The sequence below is a fragment of the Salvelinus alpinus genome, chromosome 22 (assembly GCF_045679555.1).
Source record: "Salvelinus alpinus chromosome 22, SLU_Salpinus.1, whole genome shotgun sequence".
In the NCBI taxonomy this organism is placed as follows: domain Eukaryota; kingdom Metazoa; phylum Chordata; class Actinopteri; order Salmoniformes; family Salmonidae; genus Salvelinus; species Salvelinus alpinus.
This window is the reverse complement of record NC_092107.1, coordinates 9150085-9160349: the sequence shown is the minus strand read 5'-3', so window position 1 is coordinate 9160349 and position 10265 is coordinate 9150085. Positions and strand designations below refer to the sequence as shown.

The window sequence follows — 10265 nt, the reverse complement described above, 5'->3', positions numbered from 1 at the left end:
TGCTGCCGAGTGGTAGAACAGTATTTTAGCTCCGCTATAATAGCATGAAGATCACACTATTAAACTAAAAATATCAAACATTCTCGACACAGACTGACTATACAGCAGTGGGTTTTTGTCACATTATACTGATGAAAAAATATTTTAGTTGTGAGGTCCCTAAGACTAAAAATAGTTTAGTGACTCGAGATTTTCTACCGACTACAGACATTATCAATTGACGAGTACAGCTGCGTATGGGCTTGGTCCGGAATTTTGGTTGAAAGGTTGTTTTTGTTTTAATTATTTTTTTGTGTGCAATTTCCATTGCAGAATATGTGTTCAAATAGGTGTTTCGTTTTACTAGTCCTGTGCGTAATCGACAAATCACTTTCTAAATTGTTTGATTCCGAGGAAATTGTACCTGTCAGGTTAAATGGAAGAAGCAGTGGTCGTTTTTGGAAACGAAGTGAAGAACAGCCGAGATTTAGACTCAGTGCCTTTGGCCGAGATTTCATTTTGAATTTAAGCCCGGATAACAGTTTCTTATCTACTACACTGAAAATTCAACGCATCAAAGCAAACGATCTCCACACTTTACGCAGCCCCCCAGGTGCCCATGGCAGACAAACTTCTGAGACTGAAACGGACTTTCACAACTTGATAAACAAGACTGAAGAGATGGAAAGACATTTGAGAAGCTGTTTTTACTCGGGGACTGTGGACTCCAACCAAGATTCTGTTGTTGCGGTCAGTCTCTGTTATGGCATCCTTGGATCGTTTGTTACAGACGGGGATGAGTATTTAATTGAACCCAAAGTGCTCGGCTCAGGGAGAAGGGAGAGGTCCACTGAACAGTTACATTTTATCAAAAGGACGACACCCACAGAAGCACCACATGACACTCAAACTGTATTTGATCAACTGAGTGAGGAGAGTCGTGTAAAAGCTGACAAGGACAGTTTTATTCACGCGGAAAAAGATCCTGAGAGACAATTACGAGGGAAACGCTTTGTATCAGCACCACGATTTATTGAGACGCTGGTGGTTGCAGACGCGTCCATGACACATTTCTATGGAGATGAGATAAAGGTAGGATATATTCGATTAATATAGCCTATGTTGACTAATTTATTATATTGCATTTAATCCAACCCCCAATGCGAAACACCCACAGCCTAAATGTTTTATGGAAAAACTAGTTTCCGTTTCAATTGAAAATAATTATAGCCTATATTTTGGGTGCAGAAACAATGTTTTTGATCTGCTCTGTCATGCAAGACTAGGCTCTCCACACTTGCTGATTAGCTGATATGCATGGCGTAAACTAAGTTGGAGTAATGAGATCATTTTAAAAGGAATAGTGCATAGAGAGTAATGATGGGACTGGGAAACCTCTGATAAGGTTAGGCAGGAGAAATATGCTTTGGCAGTAATTTCGTTCCGCATTCATTATGACTTAGCTACTAAATCATCACCATTAAACAATGTTGGGGTCATGCAAGTGATATAGAGCATGAGCATTAGACATGTTTAAAGATACTTCCTATTTATTTTAAAAAACGGGAGAAAAAACATGTGTGTGTGTTTACTTCGTTATTTCACTCACTTAGTTTTTCCCCTCCAGTTTTAGCCTAAATCATCACCACCAGTGTTGCCTTGTAAACCTCCCTAATGCCGGTTGTCCTCCCTTGCTCCAGCACTATATCCTGACCTTGGTCTCTATGGCTGCCCAGCTTTACAAACATCCCAGTATCAAGAACTCTGTCCACGTGGTGGTGGTGAAGATGGTAGTGGTGGAAGACGAGGAGGTTGGACCGTCACTCTCCAGTAACGGGGGAGTCGCTCTTCGCAATTTCTGTGCCTGGCAACAACAGTTCAACCCGGCCAGCCAGAGGCACCCTGAGCACTACGACACTGCTCTACTTTTCACCCGAGAGGTGAGCACTGCCTGCCCCATATGTATACTGTCACACATTACATCAATGTCACAGGTTCTCCCTAACCCCTTATTCCATAATGATGTTACCACATGGTTTGGAGAGTTAATGAAATAATGTAAGCAAACAGTGATATATTTGATTATGTATCCTCTAATGAAATACAATTGCTGAATCAGATCGGATGCAATTCAAAACATAGGGCTGAATGGTCTCCTATGAGCTATTTTTAGAATTGCTACAAATCAGCCTTGAGTGATGATGACATCCCTTAAATGGCCTGAGTATGGGTGTAATGTTGCTGCCCTGAATTTGACCTGCCGAAGAATGTGTGCCACATTCCTCGCCATAAGAGAAACCCAAAAACTTGAGACTTTTTGGAAGTAGTAATTGGAAGTAGTTTGCACATGCGGTCTCCAGTGAGCTATGCTTCTGCAAAACAAGGTGTACACGTGCTGAGTTGAATTCAGCATGTCACTCTGAGTCCAGATGTCCTTTGAATCATGTATGGTTATGTCTTGTGGTTTGGGTCATAGGCCCCAGGAAACATTTATCTCAGTCACAGAGAGTGAGCCTGACATGTGAAGGGAAAATGTTGAGGCATGTCGTTGAAATATATATCTAATACCACACCATTAATTTCCCCACATCATAGATCTGCTTCTGTCTGCCAGGAATATTTATTTGCTTCATTTTATGATGGAAACATTGACAAACAAGTTTTTTTTGGCATTAGCTCTCAAGTGAAAAGAGAAAAAAACAACCAAGGACAAATAGAAATGCTGTCTAAATATTCACTGTTTGAAACTGCTGCTGTCTGTCTTCCAGGATATTTGTGGACATCAGAGTTGTGACACCCTAGGGGTTGCTGATGTGGGAACTGCGTGCGATCCAAAAAGGAGTTGCTCTGTCATAGAGGACAATGGACTTCAAGCAGCTTTCACTGCTGCCCATGAACTTGGTATGACTTTAAACAATTTTTACTTTCTCAAACTTCTATATTGACCATATATAAAGATACTATAGGTCTACATACATTTTGCCTCTTGTCAAAAAGGGTCTGCTAAATGTACAGAAATATTGTCCACAAATAACTTCATTTGGACAGAAAGCGGCACACCCATGAGCCGAAAGCTTATGCAAAAGTGTGTTAGCCTACAACTAATAATTGTGTGGTTTAATGAGATACGAACTTGATATGAACCATACAGTCAACCCCCAAGCCTAAAGTAGATGTAAACTATTAGCAACTGTACTTCCATAGCATACCTTAAATAGTATTAATTTAATTTGAATGGTATTGTTCTGCTTTAGGCCACGTGTTGAGTATGCCACACGATGACTCCAAGAATTGCGAGAGGATGTTTGGGAATCTGGGCGGCCATCACATGATGGCCCCTCTGTTCATTCACCTCAACAAGAATTTCCCCTGGTCCCCTTGCAGCGCTCTCTACATCACAGAGTTCTTTGACAACGGACACGGTATGTCATGCTGATAAACAACACTGACAACTCTGATGTAGGCAAAGAAAACATATTTGGTAACACTTTCTATGAGGAAAGTGTTAAAGTGTTTATTTTTATTAAAATCTTTTAAATGATTTGATATTACAATAACTTTTTAACAACTATTGTACTTGTTTTATTCTACTGCATGTATATCACAACATATGAATACTGTGTGTTGAGGTCAGTAGGCTGGACCTGAATGAAATCACATACATTTTTTTTTTAAACTCAGCGGTTGCTGGTAGATCCATTTTTACAAAAGCCTTCTAGGTCTGTTTTTACTAGAGCCTTCTAGTTTAAACCACTCTGTTATGAGGGCCCAGTTTTCACTTCTGTATTTTCTTTTATAATATCTACCCGCTTAAAGAAATGATGGCCTCTGACAACGACAATAAATACTTCCAGGAGAAGTTACTTATTGTAAGCCATTCCAAAGGCTCATAATGCTTATAACAAGTTACAAAGCATTATACCTGCAGGCTTCACACGTGTTCACAATGTTAACTCCACCTGTAGTTTCTCACTGCAGGTTTGCTTAAATGCAAAAGTGTCACTAAAATTTGCACTAATAAATCTCAAAATGGAGATAAATTGGAGACATCCTAAGGGAATTAGAGATTGGCTGCCAGATTGTTTGTGGTTACTATTTATATCTGAAATTGGGCGTGAATGGCATTGTGTTTGTTATTTGAAGAGATTCATATTATTTTGTAACATTTAATCAAGACCTTCCGTTCCTCTGAGTCATACATACAGAGAAGGTTTCGGTTCTCACAAGCCAAAAGTAACAGCTGTTACGAGCAAATGTTCTTTATCAGTTAGTCAGTGATTCCAAAGAGAGTGTATGTGGCTAAGAATGTGGTCTGATCACCGGGTCAAGAACAACATCACACTAAAGCTCATTGAATATTTATCCAAATAAGAGATCATGGGTCTGAGAAGCTTCACCAACTGTCCAGAATGTGATTGTGTGAAGACTCCAACAAAGTCAGCTTCTGTCACTGTTAAGTCTCCACATTATACAACCTGTTGATTTTTTAAAAACAGAACTCTCGTGTGTTCAATCACAGGCGACTGCCTCTTGGATCCACCGGAGAGCATCTTACCGTTACCCAGTGAACTCCCAGGCACCACATACAGCCTCGACCGCCAGTGTCAGCAGATGTTTGGGGAGGAGTTTGTGCACTGCCCCAACACCTCTGACAGTGATGTCTGCAGCCAGCTGTGGTGCAGGGAGGAGGGCAAGCCCCACTGCACCAGCAATAATGGCAGCCTTCACTGGGCGGATGGCACCACGTGCGCCACCAACAGGAGTTGTCTGCACGGTGCATGTATGGCAGCCCACGAGGTCATGCAGCCAAAGGTAAGCCCTAGTTTTTCTCAGAAAAGAGGAGAAAAAATCTATATTTGGTCTTGTAGTATTGCATTTTGACAAAAACTCTGTCTCAGAATGCCTTGTTAGTTACTATATGTGGATTAATTTCTCTGTGACAGAGTATTTCCTTCCTGCTTTGTAAGGAAGACCATACTTTTGAGAGTACAAGCTCTGTAGCATGTGTCAATAAACTCGATTTATAAATTGACATGCTGGCAGTTATTATACTTTTTGCTCACCCACTAGTAAAAGCTTGTGAAACACACCTACATGCGCACACACACACAAACACACACACTCACACACACTTTAGTCTTGCCAAGTGCGCCACGGATTCTGCAAGTGGTGACACATAGAACACGAATGTGGGAGACAGCAGAAGCGTGCCACACTGACGGACAGATTTATCCAAGTCATGGCATGCCAAGAGACGCCTCAGCCTAGACTGTGGTTGAGTTGGACGGCTGATGTTATCATGGCACTCAGTACTCACTCTGTTTCGTTTTGGCTTTACCACAGGTGGTTGTGGATGGCGGCTGGGGTGCTTGGGGACCATGGCAACAGTGCTCCAGGACATGTGGAGGGGGTGTGGAGTTCTCCTACAGGGAGTGCACAGATCCCGTGCCCCAGAACGGCGGCAAGTACTGCGAGGGCCAGAGAGTCCAGTACCAGTCCTGCAACCCCCAGGCGTGTGAGGAAAATTATGGTGAGCCATATTTTGTCTAGGCACTTGCACTACAGAATTTCCCTTCATTTATATAGTGGGGAGCTATAGTGGTGTTTTTAACCTAGATTTTTCAATAAATGCCTCTGCTTTGATATTAGTTTGATGGATACTTTTTTCCTTTTGTCATTTCTCCAACCTTAGGGAAGAGTTTTAGAGAGGAGCAGTGTGAGAAGTACAACAGCTTCAACTATCTGGACATTCTTGGGAACATGAAGCAATGGATTCCAAAGTACGCTGGCGTGTCGCCCCGGGACAGGTGTAAACTCTTCTGCCGGGCCAAAGGCAGCAGTGAATTCAAAGTCTTTGAAGCCAAGGTATGTTCACTAAAAATCATCTGTAGAATGTTGGCCACTGTAAATAAATATTTTACAGCTTGCCTTCACTGTTTGGTGAATCACAGTGTTAAGTAAATTGAGACCTTGAGTTTGCATTTGTGGTCCATAGGTTATCGACGGCACGACATGTGGTCCTGACACTACGTCTGTCTGTGTACAAGGCCAATGTGTCAAGGCGGGCTGTGACCAAGAGATCGGCTCAAACAAGAGGCTTGACAAGTGTGGCTTGTGTGGTGGGAATGGCCTCAGTTGCAGGAAGATCACTGGTTCATACAACAAAGCCACGTGAGTATACCTAAATATTCCAATTTCAATTATGCTAACAATCATTTATGACCCTAATGTCTTAGCTATTATCGTCTTATAATGATCCAGACTAAATAAGTCATATTTGGAAAGTATTATTGGTTGATAGTCTTTTGTGCTGCTGAAGTGATTACAGCTGTAATGAGACATTTGCTTTTTTCTTTCAGTTACGGTTATAGCGACATTGTGACCATCCCTGTCGGGGCTACCAATATTGACATCAAACAGCGCAGCCATAGAAACATCACACACGATGGAAACTACCTGGCGATCAAGCGAGAGAGCGGTGGCTACATACTGAATGGTAACTTCTCTGTGTCCACAGTGGAGCAGGATATTCCTGTTCTCGGGGCTGCGCTGAAGTACAGTGGCTCATCCACCACCTTAGAGAGAATCCAGAGCTTCAGACAATTGAGGGAGGCTGTCACAATCCAGTTGCTGGCCACTGCTGGGGAGGCATTTCCACCCAAGGTCAAATACACATTCTTTATCCCCAAAGATGTGTCTTTTACTAAATCCAAAGAGAAAAAGTCTTCGTTGCATATGATCCAGGCTTTTGGTGTGCCCCAGTGGCATTTGGGCAAATGGTCAGAGTGCTCCAAGAGTTGCGGCTCAGGGTGGTCCCGAAGGAACGTTGAATGCAGAGACAACGCTGGTTTCCATTCCAATACCTGCGATAAGGACCTGAAACCCACAGATATCAGACCCTGTGCTGATCTGCCGTGCCCCATCTGGCAAATGGGGCCTTGGTCATCCTGTTCACGAACTTGTGGCCAGGGGGAACGCCGACGCAGTGTTGTCTGTATAGACTACACCGGCAAGACTGTCGAGTCGGAGAAGTGTGACGCTAACAAGCAACCTGCGCCAGTGTCGGGAGAGTGTGTTTACCAAGAGTGCTAGCGAGGAGACATGAAGATAGAGAAAACTTTGGGAGGGGTAGTGTAGTGGATTCTTAACCGACCCGACCGTGCTTTAGAGAAAAGCAGGGAAACCCTAGTTTGGAAATGAAGAGTGCACTAACTAACCCAGACAAGTCATAGGACACTGGCCTGTGACTTGATGTTTTACAACCACTAGAGAAGTTTGAACCAATAGAGATCTAGCTACCTCAGGATGTACATGTGTTGTTTTGTTAAAATAGACAAAGGTACTGTGTGCAAAATATTATTCTCTCCTAAAAGCAATTACTTTGCATAAAACCTACTGACAAACACCATTGCGGTTAAATATACCTCAATTTTCCAGCATATAACCCAGAACTATACAGTCAGAGACTCAGAGCCAATAAATGAACTGGGCTAATAAAGTTAGTCTAAAGGCATACTATTCCTACCATAACATGTGACATTATCATTGCAAGACAACGACTTACAGTGCGTATTATTTTTGAGTAAAAAGGGTTTGTGTAAAACATTTGATTAGGTGGACAAGATGGAAAACTTTGTAAAATACCTTGCTTGTGGTTTGCTCTTTTGTTTAATTTCCTTGGGAAAAATAAGTATTTTTCTAAATGTGAGATTGTGTTTACTGCCTGTAAAAAATGTGTCAAAAAATCTATCTGCTATCTTATTATTGATTAATGATTTGTGGAACTGATATGCTTAAAGATGAAAATGTAAGTTCACCCATAATCATTCAAATGATACAGGTGATTAGGTCTGCCATTGACTAATCTCTCGTGGGCAGACTACGTAACATAATCTGATGCAATTACGCAACATTTTACTTTTGGGTTTTTGAGATTAGACATTGACAGACATTAAATCGAAGAATATACTTCGTAACAAAAAAAGAAACCAGCATTAATTAGTAGTAAGAATGAACCAGACATTTTAGTGTTCCTAAAAAAAATAACATTAGAGTTTGAGTGTACACTTTCTTTGTGTAAAATTTAGTTTAGCAGACCATGGTCAGGAATCTGATCTGAGGCAAATCAGTGTAACAGGGGGATTTTTTTCTCTGTTCTGTACGTTTTATGTAGTGTTTTAAAGGAATTATATGACTACAGAATTGTAAGTACAACCAAATTCAATATAAACACATGATGTGTGAAATGGTATATTATGGTGCATCAAAAATACTTTGCATAAAGAACAAGTCCTTTGTTTGTAATAATTTCATAGTTGATTTAAAAATATGTATTATTCATAATGGGAAGAATGCTCTATTGTGTGTCAGATGTCTGTATGTATATGTTTGATTTCTCATTCCAGTTTGTATGTCATAAAACAAAAAAGGCAAAATATGATATACCTTCAGTGAAGGACCATACTATATTATTATTGTAGCTTCCTTTTAAAGCTATTTATTTTTAAGTTTTTACCTTGGACATGAAATTATAACATTTTCAAATGCTGCTGTCTTTGAGATTTATGTCTGCAATAAAATGGTCAAATACATCACATTTTACTATATGCAGTAAACATTGAGTTGTATCTTTTGTTACCCGTTTGGACAAGTTAAAGACCCACTTTAGCTATGTTTGACCTACAACGGGTCTGCTTCTCCTTCCACTGCAGTCTTCTGGTTTAAACACAGAGAATACAAATACAAATATGTGCACACTACACACATTGTTCAATCTTCCTATTAGATGGACATACACATCAGACAATGAAAGTGTGTTTTAAATTATCCTTGGTCCATAATTTCTGTTCTTCTGGCTAGCATTTATGGGCTTATTGTATTACATGAAAATAGTTGATCAGTTAGCTTTCAGAGGTACCATAGCCTATATGAAAGGAGCTTTTTGACAGCATGATCCTCATCCAAACAAAAGAATTCAGAGGCTATCTCCGGTATCATGCAATAGAATGGTCCAGAACTGTGTGTGCAGACTCTTGACTACAGTATAACAATAACATATTCAGAGATTAACCTGCAGCTGTGCCTGAAGAGATTATAGCTAATTTCTTTGGATACATGAGAAATCAAATTCATATTTTTTTCCATTGTCATTTCCAAACAAAATCTTTTGGGGCACAGCTCATGGATTCTGCTCATGCATTCTTAGGGCAATTCAACTCGATGCCAGTAGGCTTCCCGCTGGGCACACACTGGTTGAATCAATGTTGTTTCCACATCATTTCAATGAAATTACGTTGAACCAATGTGAAATAGACATTGAATTGACGATTGTGCCCAGTGGGTTGGCTACATAATATGATAGGCTAAGAAAACTAGTGTTACTAGTGGCCTAGTAGACTACAAAGCAACCTTGTCAACGGGTTTGGACCTCTTGGTGTTACGGTTAAGGTGTTAGACTGACAGAGATCCGTGTTCAAGTCCCAGTTGGATTATGTGTTAAGGGCCTTACACACAGGGAGCTGCAAACCCTGGCGAAGCCCCCTACAGTTTATGAAAAATCTTGAAAACTCTGGCGGCAACACGGGCGGCGAGCGGCAAGTTAAAATGTGTGTGGCAGAGAAAAATTACCCAAACAAAGAGGTGTATTGGGTTCTCACTTAAAAATATGTCGCATAAAGCTTACTTCATTATTCAATTATTTTTATTATTTTCACTTCACCAGGGATTCAGTGTGCAGGTATAATTGTATTTTTATTTCATTTTAAAGTTTTGCAGTTTGTGGATTTCTGTGCTCAAGACCACAGAAGAAGACAAAACCAGAAGTAGTTGGTTGTTGTTACCTAGATAACGTTTGACAATCGCGTATGTAATCATCTTCCATCCTTCATCATGCAGTCTTTCATAGCCCTTGTGCTGTATGTTTAACTATCCTTTATGTTTTATGAACACTTTTTATTCTGTTATTTAGCTGTTTATATAACTTTTTACTACATCAAAAAGATTGCTGGCCAATACGGTCTTAGCCGTTATCCGTTTCCATAGAAAAGTAAATGTAAAGTATTAGCCTAGCTGTTTTTTAGCCCCATTGAAATGTAGCTATGTAGCCTCTGTTTTTGTCATGCTAGCTAATAAGTATGTGCTTGTATACAAATGTAAAGTATATTCATATTAGTATACTTACCCATTCTACTTGAACACAGAGGGTGTTCTTTATTGGAAGCCTCTCTGACATAATCCAGGTAGAATCAGGAATTCCCCAAGGCAGCTGTCTAGGCCCATTACGTTTT

At 40.5% G+C, this 10265-nt stretch overlaps 1 protein-coding gene across 1 annotated transcript; it reads left to right on the top strand.

Moving 5' to 3' along the window:
- Positions 1 to 17: 17 nt before the first annotated feature.
- Positions 18 to 8575, top strand: LOC139548939 (A disintegrin and metalloproteinase with thrombospondin motifs 8-like). Its single transcript, XM_071358913.1, has 9 exons — positions 18 to 1071; positions 1680 to 1919; positions 2748 to 2880; positions 3234 to 3401; positions 4499 to 4791; positions 5323 to 5509; positions 5672 to 5844; positions 5975 to 6150; positions 6339 to 8575. The coding sequence occupies exons 1-9, from the start codon at positions 316 to 318 to the stop codon at positions 7069 to 7071; spliced, it is 2859 nt and encodes a 952-aa protein (XP_071215014.1). The 5' UTR covers positions 18 to 315; the 3' UTR covers positions 7072 to 8575.
- Positions 8576 to 10265: the final 1690 nt, after the last annotated feature.